This window comes from Montipora capricornis, chromosome 8, assembly GCF_036669925.1.
Source record: "Montipora capricornis isolate CH-2021 chromosome 8, ASM3666992v2, whole genome shotgun sequence".
NCBI lineage: Eukaryota > Metazoa > Cnidaria > Anthozoa > Scleractinia > Acroporidae > Montipora > Montipora capricornis.
In genome coordinates this window covers 44,563,886-44,583,100 of record NC_090890.1, presented here as the reverse complement: position 1 = coordinate 44,583,100, position 19,215 = coordinate 44,563,886, and the positions used below count along the sequence as shown (strand labels likewise).

The window sequence follows — 19,215 nt, the reverse complement described above, 5'->3', positions numbered from 1 at the left end:
CCACACGTATCCGAAAGAATCGTGATTTGCTCTAGTATCCAGGGATGCTTGGCATTTAGCCAAATAATCTGGATCATCGTTGCATAAAGGTAAGCGGTTTTTTGAATTTATTGACCAACTGGATGAGAATGGCGCTAACCATTTACTACCCGGCATTTCATTCATATGCACCCGATCTTGTGAGAAAGGGCCTGGAAACGGAACGATTCTTGCAAATGGTAAGGGAATTTCCCGAATTCCATTCCGAACGGAAATAAAGGACTACCTCTGGAGATTGTCCACAGTTTCCGAAAAGATTTTCCGGAAAATTGCCTTTCTATTTGACCTCAAACCCAAAATTTCCGGATTTTCGGGTAAATGGTAAGCACCCCCAGAATTTCTGCCCGCGAATGCAATCAACAGAGCATGCACAGAATCATATACACACGAGTCGACTTTTCACAAAGTTAAGGTGAAGAGAGAACATAGACAAGTTTAACTGAAAACGGGCTATCAGACATGAAATAAGTCCAACAAGAAGAGATTCCGAGCGATAGCCTTTGTTTTTGCGTCCATGTTGGATGTTCACGCGTAAAATACTGGAACCGATTTCGTTACGTCATCGGATTCAAAAGTATACGGATTCGACCGGAATCGGTGTCCACACGATGTCGGATTCATACCGGACTCAAACATTTCCACTCTGGTGAGCGAATTCAAATCCTAGCGGATTCGGTTGTCGGATTCTCCAGATACGTGTGCACTGAAGGTGTATCCGCAAAGAAAAGTTTGCTTATTCAAATGTATCTGGATACGTTGGACGGGGCCTTAGCAGTACTGTAGAATATTTATTGCTAAATTTACCAGTCGTAGCGCGCGTATAGTCTCCGAAAGTACGATAAGCCTGAGTTCGCGATATCAAATATCCTAGTTCCCAAATTTGAAATTCATGAACTCACCGATCTGTTAAAAAGATAGAAAGTTTGATTTTTTAATGTTGTCTTTCCCTCGTAAACACTGCTACAAAAAGGAGGATCCGACGTCCTACGTTTCATCTGCACGACGAATTTGTCATACTTGTCAATGTGCTGCGTGTTGAAGACCAGGAGCAACAACGACCTGTACGCATCGTAAAACTCCTTTTCTTCGTTGTCATTCATCTTTAATTTTGGCCGGTAATGGTCAGAGAACCACAACACAGGCGACTCAATAAAGTTTTGAAGTTGAGATGGGTTAAGTTGAAACGCGATGAAACCATAATCCCCGTTGTTCATTCCAAGTTTGGAGACGTGGTACATTCCCTCTCGAATAAGACGGCGAGCCATCACGAAAATGATTACTGCAAATAAAAAGGTAAAACAAAATATATAACACATTACCCTCCAAGAAGTACGTATTTCAAACAAAGCTATGAGTCAGAACAGGCTTTATAAAATTAGATGTAAGTTTGCCCTTCCGGCCGGATCGGAAAAGATTCCAAAATCATACTGAATATAGAACTTGAATCGCGAAGGATCGCCTTTTCCGTGTGCGCTACTAAATTATTGAAAAGTGTTCCTCTCCAAGTACGCGGATCCAACTCAAAATCTACAGATGTATCTATTTCCAAATTTATACTAGTAACTCATAGTTCAGTAGATGGTCGAGGAATTGACCCTGAGTGATGCCATCTGTTCCTTGTGACAATGTAATAGTGATTGTAATAAGCTAGGTACAATAAATATGTTGTTGTTGTTACAAAGGCTGACAACGACGACGAGTTGTGTGAAGCAAGAAAAAGCAATAAAACAGTTATGAAGTAGCCATTTAGCTACATTTTCGAGTACTTACTTCTAGCCTTGCCTTGCATTTTTCTCAAAATGTCCTTGTAGCGAGCACCATCTTTTTTTTCGTCATATAACCAATTATGAGGAAGCTTTTTGTGCAACGATACGGTTTTTCCTTGTGACTTCAAATAGTCCTCAAGAAAGGTGGCTCTTGAATGCCAGTCGCCACTTTCTTCGCTGAGGATGCCGACAACGTTCCAGTCGAAATTCTTCATTATGGCCAACACAGACGGACCGATGCTGTTGTCTCCGAAGATTGTTCGAGCAAAAGTCGGATAAAACTCTTTGTTGGAAACAGCGTTTGAAGTGCACATCTGGTAAAAAAATTAATAGATCGATAAAAATAGTCACCGGTTCAATAGAACTACAGTCCCTAAGGCCTTCGCACAAGTGCATTACCGTTTTTAATTTAATTAAACAGGTTCAGTCAGTAAGAGGAAACTTGAAAAAGTTTAGAAGACAAGTTCCATAAACCTTATAAATTTAATGGTAGATCAGTGGAAACCCTTTCCCCAACTTTGATGCGATTTCCTGCGACAGGCAGTTAGACTTTCAAGGGAAATTTTAAGGGTCACCTCGCAGCTCTTACAAGGTCTCACCTGATTGGAGACCACCCTTGAGGTTTAACAAAAGAACAAATAACAGAAACAATGGACCCTAGGCCTAAAACAAAAGGGCCATTGTTTCTGTTATTTGTTCTTTTGTTAAACCTCAAGGGTGGTCTCCAATCAGGTGAGACCTTGTAGGAGCTGCGAGGCTACCGAATTTTAACACTGAATCTCTTAAATGTACAATTCGTGTTAAACAATAGGTAATTGAAAATGTAATAATCCCCTGTTACAAAGCGTTTTAGATTTTTGATGAAAAAGTTGCCGCATTCATATCCCGTACGCCTGATAGCGTATTCTGGAACAGTCTCTTAAATAGTTAAACATAACTACAAATACCGGGGTACCTTTTTTTTTCTTTTTATACAACAAACCTCTACAAAAACACTGATGGTCTTAATGACACTTCACCTCTGCCTATCGGTTTTATCAACTAATAGATCGGCTCGGGGGTATCCCTTGGGAGGTCGGTGGCTAAAACCGAAGCCTAACCAGCAATCAGGATTTTCAACTGAGTTGTTCAAAGGTGGATAACTCAGTATCCGTCAGTTTCAATCTCGAAAGATTTCAGTATTTGCCCTCGTAAACTGTGAATATGCACACTCTAAGCACATCTTTAATTAACGGGGCAATAGCCCATGAGGCGAAGCATTAGTCCACTAGTTGGGTGATACTAAATAGACAGTAACCGCCATTGCACTCGAAAATATGCTTGGATATTTGTCCGCGGACATTATCTATTCCGAGAGGCGAACAGTTTCCCGAGAGCAGAACTCGAGCAAAACTGTGAGCATTAGTGTGGACAGGGCTTGTGTCTCCAGAGACTGGTTGCAAACCACCTATTGCCAAGTTGATTTCACGTCGTCGTTATGTGGAGTACCGCAAAAGTACGTGTTAAAATCAGGGGCACCCAACGTCAATTCTCGGAAAATATCTGTTCGAAAGACGATTAATACTTGAGATCTAGAATTTTCGGAACATTTGTTATAAAATTTCTTGCTTGCCTAGGATTTTCGAACATCTAAAAAGTGGTATAATTGCTCATTTAAACGGATTTTTACCTTTAAAAAGTCACCTTCAATTTTCGGGAGCCTTTTTTCTGGCTCAAATTTTCGAACTGAAGTAAGTTTTGATCCCTTCAATTTCCGGATCACTAGACTTTCAGATAGGAAATCCGAACAGGTGAAAAATCTTTAGGGGATAAAAATATGCCTATATTTACCGTTTAAATAGCAAAAAAACGTTTAAGTGGTTTTGAACAATATTCTCGTTGGGTGCCCCTGTAATATGCGTGCCGCTCGTGCTGCACGATTATTTTCCCTCATTTTAACCAATGATTATTGTTTTGTGGCGTTGTCGTTGCCGTACCCGCATTTTTTTTCTTGAACTCCCTAATGGCTGAATTCTTACGGGAGACTAATATGTAATATAAGACGAATTATCCGTCTAAGAATAGATATAAATCCGATGTTTACCCGAATTAGGGGCCAAAATTCGTCTTTAGCTGATTCGTCTGTTAGCGTCTTAGACGAGTTAAGGCCTGGGAAAACGGCGTCGACATTTGCTTCAACAACCGTTCGATTTGTTGTCTGAACTCTGTTGGACGATGTTGAACGATTCAACATGTTTCAACACGGTTGAAAGGGGGTGGCAAAACGGTTTCGGCATCGCTGCTCGACAAAATCGAACTGACTTTGAAGCCATTTGCAATGAGCCGTTATTCGTGTCTTTCTGCTCAGAACGCGTGAGTACACGCTGTATAAATTAAATAATCAAGTAAAGCTATGATCCTCGCAGTTATGGACGCAATTTAAGCAATTGCGTAGAGAGGCCTGAAAAATTCAGGACTTTAACGGGATTTGAACCCGCGACCTCGCGATACCGGTGCGACCGGTCATTTGTGGGTTCTAATTTTCCTATGAGGAATGAATCGATGAACGAAATGATATATGAAATTAAGTTCATATATCATGAGAAAATTAGAACCCACAAATGACCAGCTCCCAATGTCAGTGGTTTCATAGCTCAGTTAGTGAGAGCGTCGCACCGGTATCGCGAGGTCACGAGTTCAAACCCCGTTGAAGTCCTGAATTTTTCAGTCTTCTCTACGCAATTGCTAAAATTGGCGTCCATAACTGCGAGGATCATAGCTTTATTTGATTTCCTATCCGCAGTTCAGCATATGATTCATTTCATATATCATTTCTTTCATTGTATAAATAATGTAGCATATTTTTTTTTTGTACTTACATGAGAAATAATTGGTAAATTCAAAGCAGCGGCCATTCGGGCTTGAGTAAAGCATTTACAGCCGAATCCAATGAAAGCATGAACTCCTTTTTCGCGTTGATGGATTAAGGCTTCAATCGACTTCTCTTCGTCACACTTAGAATCAGCCCAGATAAAACTGAGATTTATTCCAGGAAGAAGAGTAGGGTCTTTATTGATGTTGTCCACCGCGATAGTCATAGCAGACGCATAATATTCTCCTGGTCGATTTTGGTCGCTGCCACTTGATAGTTTGTACGGAAGGATGAGACCGATTGTTAAATTTCCGTCTGTAGGCATAGAAACAAAGATCGCTGTTAGAAAAGTCACTATGACAACCTTTAAGCGGCAGTTAAGCTCTAGAGAGCTTTCCATGTTTACGTAGGCTTATTTATGTCTTCCTTGATTTGTCCGCGTGGAAGTTTGAGTTGTCGGAAGTGAGCGTGTTCAATTTGTTAGCGTTTCTTGCCGAACAAATCAGGAAAGCGGGTAGTTGAAGAAAATTCCACCCGAAAGCTCCCGAAGTTCACTGTCATCCATCATGAAATAGAATATTCTTGCAGTTAGCACTTTGAGCAACAAAAGAAAAATCATAAATAACACCATTCGTAAAATATTGATGAACGTATCAGTGTGACCGAAGATTATCCTTCCTTCTGTCACCCACCTCGCACGCTGAGATTAACAAAAAACCGAGAGGACCTAATTCAAGAGGTTAATTGAATCAATACTGTTCTTCAGATTTTACATATTTGTTGGTATTTTACAAGCTGCTTGATTGGCCTGAAATAAATTAAGTGTAACCGTTTGAAGTAAATTGCTTTTCCGTGATTGCAAAGAATAAAACGCTTTTAACAAAGCGGTGCTGTCAATTAATTTTTACCGGAACAAGTGACAAAACGCAGTTACTGTTTTGAATGGCGATGTCTCACCGGTATTAACTATTGAAGAACAAAAGTAAATAGCGGGTTAGTGATTGAACTTTAATTGAAATTAATTAACTTCCGCCACTTACGATGAAACTAAAGCAGAGTGAGACTCGAAATGGGTCTTAAGGGCTTAATGGGGACGTTCGGCCAGCCAGGGTATGTTTTTCGGGATTTTTGTCTTGAACAGGGTATCGAGTTTATAATTTTTTGTCTAATCAGGGTATGTATTTATCAACTTTTGTCTTAAACTGGGTTAATTGTCTTAAACAGGGTATCAAAAATCGGAATTCTGTCTTAAACAGAGTAGGAAAATCAGCGATATTTGTCTTAAACAGGGTCAGGGTATGAGGGACCGCGCCGCACCTCCCCACCCAGGGATATATCGAGGTCCCCCCTCCCCCCCGGGGTCTTACCCCTCATGAAGTAAAGCATCAAAATTCTTCTTTTGTTGAGTGACTACTATCACGATAAATATCAGCCGGAATGTAATGTTTCGGTAGGCACTCAACAAAAGAATTGTGATGCGTTACGTCAGAAGGGGTATGGTCTATTGACATTGGCGCAAGTAGGCATACGCCTACGGCAACGAAAACGCCACAGGAGAAATAAACCGTGTGCTGCACGTGCGGCCCGCATTTTAGCACATATCAGACATATTCTTGCCATACTCTGCGTAACAACGGCGTGAAATCCCTAAACTTGAGGTTTTGATGAATTTCTCTGTTCTTAGTCCATATGATTCCGCTCGTACCCAATTTATGTTTAGGATACTTCGCCCACATTGTACGACGCGAACGAAATGAAATAATCGCGAAAGACTTACGATAGTGCGAAGTTATATTTTGAGGTGACGTTTTCGTCGACGTAGCCGTGGTAAATCTTTTAATTAAAGTCACTATTATCTTCCATCGCGGTAAAGGTCGAATTAAGTTCCTCTTTCACACGCGATCGCAGATTGATTATGAGGATGGTCGTAATGTCAGTGACTCTCCATACAACACATTACAGGGTTTTTAGCAGATGATCACCCATCAAGGCACTACTTAATAACTTCAATGAACATTCGGGAACCTGTTTTTTTTTACTGAAATAAGCCGCACAGTTATGGAGGTACTGACAAGGAGCGCTTTGTTTCCGAGGATACCCTCGTTCTAGCGATGTACCAAAACACACCGGACAAACATTATGAATTGAAGCCCAATCACATACCGCAGCAGTGGCAGGCTGAGGAATTACTTGATTCGAGATTACAAAAAACAGCCAATTATCTACACTAGTGGAGATAGGAAAAAAAACCGGAAGGAAAATCCGGAAGCATATCCTCTGAGCCAGAACCAACGCAGTGGCACACACCCAATGGGATTTTACAAGTATCTACAATCTGCGACAAAAGTGTTGAGACACTTTTCAGCACCCCTTTCCGATCCCCACATAACCCCTCCCCCACCAATGTTGGTAGTTGGTTATATCTGAAAAGTTATACAGCATTGCTTGGGGGTGGGGTGGGGGTTTTTCTTGATGAAGAGGGAATTTGGTTCTAATACTGAATAGTTGCAAAAGAGGAAAACGGAAAAGAAAACAAAGGCTAATGTTGAGATGTCTCATGCATGCTTTCAAAAGAATGCCTCAGCCTGTGGATAATTTGAACTTGTCTGATTCGTCTACTCAATCACCAGCAATTAAATTAATTCTTCTCTTGTTTGGGCCGCAGCCGAATGTAGTAGTAGCAGCAGCAGCAGAGGAAAAACAAGTAGGAAAAACAAATGTAGCAGCAGACGAATGAAAGTCGACAGCATTGTCTTAAGTCCGTAGTCAAATTTGCCAATTTTTGGCTGTATACGGTAAAGGGGTATTTTGGTAAAACATAACTTATCATAACAAATAGTTCCCTTTTTGTTGTCTCACCGTTGTAGCAGTTTTCGTCGCAGGATTTGCACTTCGCAATTTCCGAGGATGGTGCGGTTAAGTTGTTGGGCCAGACAATAGATCCGTCGCTCAAGTAAAGCTGGGAGTTTCCTGAGTCTTCAATAACAAAGTTTCCCACTTCCTTAAACATCCCTATAAAGGAGAAAAATTGTATTCATTGTCAGTTAATTGCATGGGGACAGGTGTTATAGTGCCAAAACGATCATTTTCTCCATTTTTCACTAAAGAGGACGATTGCCGACAAAACGGGACGACGGTCCAAAATGTAAAAATGAAAAAAGGAGCCATTTTGTGTGAATATGGCGGCGATGATAATGTTGTGCCGACGGCTATCCCATGTGTAAACTGACGATCCGAGAGTACTTGAATACCTAACTCTTTAATATCGTTTCTTATCATACTCTGACAACGTTTAAAACTATCTGATAACTGTACTTGAAAACTCCTAATTGAACTCAAAACCACTTAGATGCTGGTACTGAATACACAATACTGAACAATGCTGAACAACACTGAACACTCTTTGGCAGATACGCCCTTATTTAAACTGGCGTCACGTGGTAACATGACATCACAATGACATCACAACTTCTAACACAACAATAAAGCGCGCACATCACCAATATGGCTTAGCTCTTGGAAGCTGCTGCAACTGAACGCAAGACAAGTTGCCCAAAGAATTGCCGAAGTGTTACACTTAACGCGTGACGGATCCGAACAACGCTGCGTTGTCCAAGAAAAACCTGCAAAGGATGTTTGCGAAAATCTATTATTTCTTTGATCTCATGTGATCATTGACAAGACAATTTACGTGAAGGGCTGCCTAATGTAATGCCTTGTCAAGCGATTTGCTTCCCGATGTGAAAACTTCCAGTTGTCCCAACAAAATTGCCAGACAGGTTAAAAGAAAAACTGCTGAGTTTAACAGTGCTCTTATTATATACTCAAAAGAGAATCGATCATGTTTCTGATCAGGTCAATGACGAATGCATCAATGTGTCACATGATATCCTGCTCGACCATTCGACACAATACATAATTGCAAAGCTAGGCTATTTCACACACTGCTGCGTCATTTGATGTTAGGCTGTATTATCTTACATTAAAATTGTGCAGTTTGAACCTCTTTCACTGAATCATTTGTTTTTCCTCTATTTTTTCAAAGGAGCGCTGGACTTTTCACATTTTGACTTGACCTTTTTACCATTTCATGCCCCCTTTCGACATTCGTCGCTAGTCCGTTTCCGATTTCAATTGGCTGGATTGCTTAGTAAATACGTTTATCCTAAACTATTAAAGCAGAAATTGCTTACCATTGGTCTGTACTTTAGCTGTAGCAATCGTTAAGTATCTGTGCTATCTCGCAACCGACACCGTTGTACATAAGTGTTTTGCCTGTCACTCTATTTCTCTCACCTTTACGGTGTTCTTCATTGAATTTTTCTCTTCTTCTCCTTCCTCGGCTTCTCTCGAGGCCTTCTTCGCTTAAATTTCTCATCTCTCGTGCTCTTTTCTGCTCTTTTATCCCGTTGGTCTTCACTAATATTACTTCCCGACAGGAAAGCGCGCGTTGCCAGATGCAACGCTAACACGCGATTTTGCGCTAAGGAAAATTGCCCGAACACTCCCGTGCCAGAGGCTGTCGTGCTTCCCCACTTCCACCCCGACAGTCTGTACGCGCGCGCTTACGCTGACGTCAAAACCAAAACTCGCATCGATAGATTTCCCAAAAAATCTTACCCATGGAGCTCCACTATTATTTTCACAACGAAAACAAGGATCCAAGCATGTTATCTTATATTGAGCTTACCGTCACTTTCTGTACGATAATCCATCAAAACCATATTGAATTCTGCGTCACCATTGTTATTCATGTACCGATCATAGCCCAGAATACCTCAGAAAATTCAAGAGAAAAGATCAGGTTATTTAACATTCAAGAAAAACAGGTGTAGGAAGTAGTAGTAGTAGTAGTAGTAGTAGTAGTAGTAGTAGTAGTAGTAGTAGTAGTAGTAGTAGTAGTAGTAGTAGTAGTAGTAGTAGTAGTAGTAGTAGTAGTCGTCGTCGTCGTCGTCGTAGTAGTAGTAGTAGTAGCAGTAGCAGTAGCAGTAGCAGTAGCAGTAGCAGTAGCAGTAGCAGTAGCAGTAGCAGTAGCAGTAGCAGTGGTAGTGGTAGTGGTAGTGGTAGTGGTAGTGGTAGTGGTAGTGGTAGTAGTAGTAGTTTACCAGTTTATCAGTTTCAGCACTTGGACTCCTTCAATTTGACTCTTCGATTTTAATACTGCGTGTTTATCAACGCAGCTGAGAAACATTTCTTTCCTTTCACGCCACATGTCGTTTGGGTCAGAATGTACATCGACATACACCTTATTCCAAAATAGCCGCCATTTAAATATTCTTTTGTTTTTATTCAAATTAGCCATTGATGCCTCGTTTTTAAGGTTAAAATTCAAAAGAATATTTTATCTTGAACGAGGCAGCAAGGGCCAATTTGAATGATATTGATATGATATGATATTTTATTATTTATGCACGGTAAAATCATCAGCTAAGATTACAAACAATGCTAAAATCTAAATTACAAAAGGTAAAATTTTAAAATGATTACAATAAAATAAAATTACTATAATACTATATTAATTCTAAAGCTGCTTTCCATGAATGCCGTGCTTTATACTAAAATATGTCTTTAATCAGATTTTTGAAAAGCCCAAGAGACTCTGCTTGTCTCACTTTGAGTGGTAAGCTATTCCAGACAGTAGCACCTCTATAGCTGAAGCTGTTTCTATAATAATTTGTCCGCGGAAACGGAACATTAAGCTTTCTTTCAGAGTCTCTTAAACTATAAACAGATTCGCGGTTTGTAAATTTAGAACATAGATATTCCGGTGCTAGCCCCTGAAGACAGTTATAGACCATTGTGGCCAGCGCAATTTGTTGCTGGCTAACTAGATTTTTCCAGCCTAAAATTTTGAATAGCTCGCTAGAATTTGCATCAAAATTAGAGAAGGTCATAACTCTGGCTGCTATATTTTGCAGTTTTTGTAATTTGTTATGTAACGTGATACCACAGTTTCCCCAGACGACATTGCAGTAGTCAAAGTGCGGTTGAAGTAAGGTGTATTGGCCCATGGCATTTGGTTGAGGAAAAGGAAAGGAAAGGAAAGGAACTTTATTTAAGTGTCTAGTAGATTTTAGCGCTGGAGCACTAATTGGATACACTGTAAAGTGAAATTAACACTTTACTGGGGACACTGTAAAGTAAAATTAACTGGAAAGTGTCTCAAACATACGAGGACCATTACGGTCGTAGTGGGCCTTACGTGTCAAGAAGACAAGAGAATGATCACTACCTAATACCAAGGTGAATGACAACCGATTGTGTAACCTTCTCTGGGGAATTTGTTATGCATAAATCGATTAGGGTATTAGAAACTGAAGTGACACGTGTTGGTTCCCCGATTAACTGGCTAAGACCGTATATATATAAAATATTTGTCAGAAAGGAAGAAATGTGAGCATTTGCTTCAGGCAACAAATTGCAGTTGACATCGCCAAGGATATATAATTTTTTTATATTCGGCGTCAATTTTGGCAATAATTTTTTCGAACTCACCAAAAAGATCAGGTGGAGAGCTTGGGGGTCGATACCAAGTCCCGACCAGGAATGGCGGGTGTATTCCGCGGCTTACTGATTTCGACAAATAGACACTCCAACTCACCGATGTTTACAGCATCACTTATTCGATAGTTAAGATTGGTGCGCAAGTAAATACAAACACCGCCACCATTCCTTCCGTTAATTTTACGATCTTTTCTGACCAGTTCAAAGCCAGGGGAAAAGACTTCGCTATTGTGCACTGTAGAGTCTAATTTAGACTCGTTGATTACTAAAATCTCAACTTTAGAAGAGGACATAAAAACACTAAGTTCGTCAATGTGGGACAGAAAACTATTAAAATTAAGGGACGCAAAGACCAACCCCAGACCAAAGTTGCTAGAAAGTTTGGACTTACAGCAGTCGTCACGCTTGACGGCATCAGCCGAATCGGATTCCCGGACTGCACTGTCCTAATCTACACGCAAATAGTTAATAAAATTCTGAGCGAGACGCTAGGTGCCTCTGATTAAGGTGGGCAGTTCCTGGAATGTTTGAATGATCAATAAATCCCCAGGACATTTGATAACCAAAGTGTTTAAGAACTTTATTCACAGCAGAAACTTTGCTTGCCAAGGCTTTATCGTCAGATCTACTGATGACACTGGATACTGCATCATGGCTGGGGATTCCGAACGAACTGATTTGGCTAGATCAACCCCTTCTTCTGCACATTCACGAGGACAGTTACTGGAACTTAATAATAATCTCGTCCGGGTTTCTGCGTAAAAGTGGCTTGATATGATCGTTCATGTCTTGCGTTTTGCATCCCGGTAATGTGTGGGGAATCTAATTGTTGGCCCAAATTCCCTGTGACACTGAAGACTCGCGTTGTAGAAAAAACATATTTAATACCTATAAAACCCTAGAATGTCTAACAATCAACCGAACAGATCACTCGCTCCCGACGTACGTGCTTTCAAAAATCACATGATTCGAAATTCGATAGTTAAATCACTTGGCAACATGAAAAAATAAGAGTAACGATTTCTCAAAACTGTAAAAACAACACGTCACGCAATCAAAACATTTCTTACAAATGTGGCTATTTTGACTGGCGATTTCCTGGACATTCTGTGGCTTTTAAGGTATTTAAGTGTAGAGTCCCCTGCTATGATAACCTTTTTGCAGCAGTTGGGCTGTGGTTGATCATGATCATTTGTCACTGATTCAGTTGAAACAGTTTGAATAGTTTTGCGCGTTCTACGTTCCGAGCAAGACGACGTCGAAGATGTCTGTTGGTCATTGTTATTTTTTGATTGGCAACTTTTCTTCCTTTAGGTTCTACATTATTTCGAAGCGGCTCAAAACTGTTTTGAGTCTCAGTGGTATTTGCGGGTACTGACTTCTGACTACGTTTGGCATTTCCATATTTACGTCGCGACTTATCCACTTGGACCCAAGATACTCTTGACCTTGAGGATAACTCAAGTGCAGCGACTGTTACAAATTAAATTTTATACTAACTGGCACCATCCCCCCAAAACGCTCTTCAACCATAACCTGAGATCCAAAGTTTATGTGTTAGATTACATGCAGCAACACTCTAAGGAATTGATAGGCATAAATACTGACGGCGCACAATTTAAAGGTTTTAATACAAGTTAAGATCATGGCTTGAAACAATTTAAGTCATTCCGCATGCTCCCTGAGAAGGCTTTTCTAACGCATAGTTTAAAACAACAGCGGAAAACTAAGGAGAAATGTTGTTTAGAAACTTCAATGTTTGCAGGTTAAATACCAAAACATAAATTACTTACTACGAAAACGTCGACCTATCAGATTCTGAACGATTTGCTTTCCATCCGTTTCGGCCGCGTACGCGTCTTTTGATCGATTTAGAGCTTTAGCGTATAGAAGCACTGCATCATACAGATAGGCTGCGTATAAAGGGCTCTGCAATAAAAATTACAATATTCAGCTAAAACGTATGCGTCATTCCCTCCACCCATGGCCAACACTGATTAAAAGTACTCTCGACACACTTATTTTTAACTTTTTAGAACAATATATATTAACAATTATATTTGCGTAGAAGGAAAACAATCGTCAGTTTTAATCTGGAACACTCAGAAATACACAAAAATGAATGCAAGTTTTCAAGGTCTATGTTTATGGAAACGATACCTTCCTTTGTGGATTGGACATTTCATTCGACGGCATGCGAAAACACCCTTATATAAACTGATCTAAAAATTAATCTACTAGAGGAAAACATGATTCCAAAACCCCATGGGCCTTTCCATACTACGAATATTTCTTAGTCAATCATGGGAACGAAAAACACTGTAGATATTGTACTCACCGTGATGTTTGACTTATTAGGAAAATGAAAAGGTGGTCCTGAACTTTTCGTTTTGAGATCTTCGATGAATGCCAAGTATTCCGCGTTCACTTTATTATCCACTGCGAGAAGGAGAGCTGATTGGAAGGCTGACTCGTACCAGTCTTGTTTGAAAAAAGCCGAAACGTTTTTCCTTCTGTTCCCCGTGAGATCGAAGTCCAGATCAAGCATAATAAATGCAAAGCGGCCATCGTTTAATCCAAGTTTTCCGGCGTAGTTTATTGCCCAGCATGCCAAAGAGTAATTCATGGCTAATATAATAACTGTGGAATAAGTTACCACAAGATAATTATGAAAGTCTCAAAAAGGAAAAAAAAGGAAAGGAACTTTATTTAAGTGTCTAGTCGTTCCAGCGATGAAGCACTAATTGAGGACACTGTAAACTGAAATTAACAATTGACGCAAATTAAAGTCAGTTGTTTGTTTTTGAGAAGAGGGGAAAACCGGAGTACCTGGAGAAAAACCTCTCGGTGCAGAGAAGAGAACCAATCGAACTCAACCCACATATAACGCCGAGACTGGGAATCGAACCTGGACCACGGTGGTGGGAGGCGAATGCTCTCACCACTGCGCCATCTCTGCACCCCAAAGTTTGAGTAGACTTCGACAAAATTCGCGGGGTGAGAAAATTTAACAACTATTGCGTTTAAAAAACAGCCATGGCAAATTCAGTGGTGTCTTCAATTGACTGAGAAAGAGAGAACTATAGTGGTTAGCAAGTCCGACTCCCAGACCCAGAGTGTTAGATTGAGGCCCAGCTTTGTCAGTAAAAAAAACACTGCTGCTGACCCCCACTGACTCCCTGCAGCCTTTGAGTACTTTGATATAAAAGGAAACCGATAACATCCTGCTAGGGGTAGCCCTGCAATGGACTAGAATCCGGTCCGGGGAAGGTAGCATTAATCTCAGTCGTTTCAAGCTACAAAAAGCCGGGATAAGCTGCAGCCGTGTTAGTCCAGTCTGGTACATGTACAACCCTTCTTAAAAGATAACAGAAAGAAGATTACCTCTGGACTGTTGAGATGCCCTCTGAAGAACATCTTCCAAGTTTTGCGTCACGTCAGATTCTTCAAAATCTCGGTCCATGGAAAGCACAGTGTCTACTGTCACTCCCAGTTGTTTTAAGCTTTTCTCTAACACGTTCCATTGTATCCACTTTTGATTATGTTGAGTGATTATACTGACTCTTGTCCAGTTAAAATGCTTCAATAGCGCATGAATGGGTAGGGCGAGTCTGCTGATCGGCGGTATGGTGCGGGCAAACGTGGGGAAATTGGCTTTGTCCGACAACTTATCCTCTGAGCACATCTGCGTGGCGGAGAACAAGGAAGAAAGAACAAACAAGAATATATCTTTGGGAAAATGTCACTTCTCATAGAAATTTAATTTTCTCTCGAAATGCATCAGCAATGTCAAATTAAAGATTTTGCGTTTCCAATCAACGAAAATTCACCGAAAATTCACCAGAAAGAATAAACGAGGATATATCTTTGGGAAAATGTCACTTCTCATAGAAATTTAATTTTCTCTCAAAATGCATCAGCAATGTCAAATTAAAGATTTTGCGTTTCCAATCAACGAAAATTCACCACCGACGATAAAATAGATAAGACAGCGGATGGATATTGTCATGTCTGCCCTAATTATTCAAATTCAAGTTATCTGCATTCACCACATTGACTTTTTGCACGTACACCTTTAAGAAGGGTCAAATAAACGCTTCAGAGAACTGATGCTGAGGTTGTCAGCAAAGCTCACTAACGTCGAGCCACGGTTGTTAAACATGGAGTTCCCGGTGTTATAGTCTGTCCTTTGTGGCGTATCATGGTTGGGAGGGTGAATTCTCCGGCGGAGATCTTAGCTACACCAAGCTACTCTAAAAGCCGATTTGATGATAATGAAACTTCTGGAAACTGAAGTTAAAAGACCAGAAGCACGTGATCTTGAAGCGTCTAACTTGCAGCTCTCTTTCTTGGAACAAAGCTGGGGGTTTTAGAACACCAATTTTATGCCCAAATAAGGACAAAAATAAGATACATGCTGCACGCGCGGGAAAATGGGCGAGCTAAGTTACCTCCAAGTCAGGACATGTTTTAAACTAAAACAAAAACCAGCTCTGAACCAAAGTTAAACGCTTCAATATCATGAGCTTGAAGACTTACTGTAAATTTGGTCGAATGTGAATTTGAATATTGGTATCTCCAGTGTGGCGCAGAAGCTGAATTCAAAAATTTCTTTGTCAGCCGGTTGCGGAAAGTTTGGTAAATGGGTTGAGGCCGGGAAAACAACAACAAAAAAATATTACGTGATCGTGGGCGAATAAATCACTAATGATTTTTGCTTTTTAAAAAGCTTGCACAATAAGATCGACGTTCGCGGGTTATGTACTAAACGGCAAGGCAGCTGTATGTCAGTATAGATCACGATTTTCTTCAATAACACTTGCTCGACAGCTGTGGAATAATCGTCAATCGAATAAAAATATATTGGTTTCTTGCGAACAGCAAATGACCTTCGATTGCTATCAACATCATACTGTGAGGAGATTTGATGCGAAAGTGCGTTCAAGCGAAACAAAAAACGCCAAATAATAACAGGCGGCTGCCTGACATTACAGCATCATCAAAATTTGTTTGTTGTAATTTACTTGCCACCAGGCCAGGAATGAGTAACAATCAAACAAGTGTTTCTTTAATTTTTTGTCAAAACGCAAAATTCATTCAGCTGTCAACTGCCGTTTGCCGTCAGAAACGCATGTTTATGCAGCGTAGAACGTAAAAGAAGCAAGCCATCCTCGTTGCATTTCAGTTTAATTTAGCATCGATTTAGCAACAGTATACAATCGGGTTTTGCCGCAGCTTACGACTCCAGAAATCTACTATCACAGACAGGCAGCACTCACACACTCTGTATGCACTATATGGCATTACAGCATCATCAAAATGTATTTGTTGTAATTTGCTTGCCAACTGTCTAGGAATATGTATTGTAGGGCATGTAGTTCCCGGTGTTGTGGTCTGTCTTCTGTGGTGTATCATGGTTGGGAGGGTAAATGCTCGGAGATATTAGCTACACCAAGCTACTCTAAAAATCCGAGGGTAAATAAAGATATATGATATGATATATGATGGCCTTTTCTTTCGATTCAAGTCGAAAACTACTAGAATAGATCAGAATGCGTAAAAAAGGGAACAGAGCATAAAACAAAAAATAATACAATTTTAGTACTTGCAAACAACACGGTTTTACTGTTTTGTGCAGTACTCCAAGAAAGCACCACATTGTCGCAACATCGATTGCTCATCATTAAACACTTTTCTAACTAATTGTTATATAAAACAAATGTAAAACCTGTTTACCGACTAACGTAAATTTTATTGGTTCGAATCAACTTAACCTATAGCTTTAATTAAAATGACGTCGACTTGCGCCTCACAATGCAATTTAATAAAACATTGAGCTTTGCCTGTTGTTTTCTGTGCTCACGGAAATGAACTCAATACTTACATTTAATTGGGAACAAAAGGTCTCAATATATCACAACAAACTAGAACGTTTCCTATTTAGACGTGTAGTAGTGTCTTTGAGGCAATTAAGGTGTACCTGATAATTAGAATCCAAGATTCACCTAGATTTTTTTTGTCATTATTATTATTTTTATCAGTGTAGCCACGCATGCACCAAAAACTCCCGTTCCTAAAGCCTTTAATATTTAGAGACATGAAAACCTCAAAAATACGATGTTCTGTCCTTTCTCGGGAAAACGAACAAAGTTTTACGTTGAAAAAATGAAGAAGACATTGTTATTGCCATGCGTGATTCACCTGCCCGGTTGTCTGATCTGCTTTGTCAGTATATTAGCTACCTCACGCTAGTAAAAAAATCCAGGATATGAAAACCTGTATGGCATCGAATAGCATTCTTAGGGGGCCTCTTGCTAGGAATTGATGAAAAAACACATTAATTAATTAATAACGTTGAGAAACTGTCGTTCCCTTTCATAATCTCAATTTTTCTGGCTTTTAAGATGTATGACTTTCTTAGGTTTCCCGTGATTAAATCGCTTATTCGCAAATATATCTTTTAAGATTTGGACTTTTTTTTCAAATGCCGAACATATCGGTACCGATATACCATGCTTTCTCTTAATTTTCATAATTCTGCTCATAAGGGTCTTTTTGGACTATATGAATAATGCATCTACTTAAACTGAAAAAGGAATGTTTAACTCACTTTCCAAAGTGAACGTGTATTTGCTTGTCACTGATTAACCACAGCAAACCACATGCATTTACTATTGAATATGACATGTTTTCCATTATGGTTGCTGGAGTGATATATTTCTGTATTAAGGATTTGTCTCAGCTCATTGCGATCGCATCAAACCGCCGGACTGCCGAAAGAACGGTACTTTGATATGAACGATAATCCTACCAAGGCAATAAATATATAGCTCGCTTTCAAGTGTTCCGAGATTCCGTTTATCTAAATACGCAGTCCAAAACACTCTTTTCCGCTCCATAATGCCTCAAGAAGTAAAAAATGTTTTGATAAGATATCTATTAAAGTTTTCAGGGCAAATAGGCCTCTAAAAGGCAAATACAAAATACAAAATGAATTGATTATGATATCTTTTTTTGTACCTCTATACGTGAAACATTAGAATATACACAGAAGATGCAGAACTTTAAACTGATCAATCTCACGAAAGTGACTGACTCAGAGCGAGGAGTACCTTTGGTCTATAAAACTCTGATTCCGTGATGATTCTCAGCCGTTTCTTGCATTGACATCTTCTAAAAGTCACATCAATTTGCTAAATCGTGCTTTTGGGCAATTTTAAAATCCCATCACTGGAATTTTCTTTAAAAGGTTGAAGCGAGTGTTGGTCATGATTTTTGCGGTTTTGACCAACGAAATACATACAAAACAAGCGACAGGGGGTTATCTTGCTTATGAATACCTAACGTGGCGCCTGAGGGAAGCCGGTTTTGAAGGTTCTTTAATAATTGGTTTTCTAACTCAGGAAGCGAAGAAAACATTGCGGTTCTCTTTAAAAGAATTTAATGAACGGGAGACGTGCTTGTACCGAAATGCCTACGATATCTGCTAAAACACCTGTATTGTATTGTGGAAAGAGACATGGTCATAATCTAAGCGATTTTATCTTTCGAATGCGAGCCAAAAGCTGAAGTCTGCGTCCACTTCAATTTACGTTTCGCATGTCAAAAAACTCTCTTCTGTTTCCGGAATAAGTCCTGTTTATTTAAGGCTATACACATCTTTGATGAACTTCAATAACTCGCGCATTGCGTGCTGACCCGTGTTGTGTTTGTGTTTTACTTTGATCGACGAACAAAAGCGCGGTTAGATCGCTTGAAAACTGAAAGAACGCAAAGTGAAAACAACTTGATAATGTGACTTCCCTAACCCCTCGTGAATTGGAGCGCCGTGACAAATCGTCGCGCGAGCAAAGAGTACACAATTGTCGAAGAGTGTTTGTCCGTATTCTCTTAGATTTGGCCGTCAAGTACAATTCCAAACGATCACCAACTGATATAGCAAAGGCGGCCAGCCATGAGAGACGACGAGTTTAATGTAACTTTAAGTAAATCATGTGATGATATTTTAGGTGGGAAATGTTTACCGTGTCAGTTGTGAAAATAACTCGACTCGAC

General features: G+C 39.9%; 1 protein-coding gene across 3 annotated transcripts in view; it reads right to left on the bottom strand.

Annotated features, from left to right (window-relative positions):
* The window catches only part of LOC138060157 (atrial natriuretic peptide receptor 1-like), a 52,122-nt gene that overhangs the window by 25,247 nt on the left and 7,660 nt on the right, over positions 1-19,215 (bottom strand). For 2 of the 3 annotated variants that reach the window (XM_068905877.1, XM_068905876.1), the window contains exons 3-10: positions 14,545-14,845; positions 13,499-13,800; positions 12,954-13,089; positions 9,347-9,433; positions 7,516-7,668; positions 4,664-4,971; positions 1,810-2,119; positions 939-1,318 (exon numbers count right to left, since the gene is read on the bottom strand). In XM_068905877.1, coding sequence (XP_068761978.1) covers positions 939-1,318; positions 1,810-2,119; positions 4,664-4,971; positions 7,516-7,668; positions 9,347-9,433; positions 12,954-13,089; positions 13,499-13,800; positions 14,545-14,845 — 1,977 coding nt within the window. Of the gene's footprint in view, positions 1-938; positions 1,319-1,809; positions 2,120-4,663; positions 4,972-7,515; positions 7,669-9,346; positions 9,434-12,953; positions 13,090-13,498; positions 13,801-14,544; positions 14,846-18,272; positions 18,399-19,215 lie in introns of those variants that run through there. The other variant, XM_068905878.1, reaches the window with a different exon arrangement.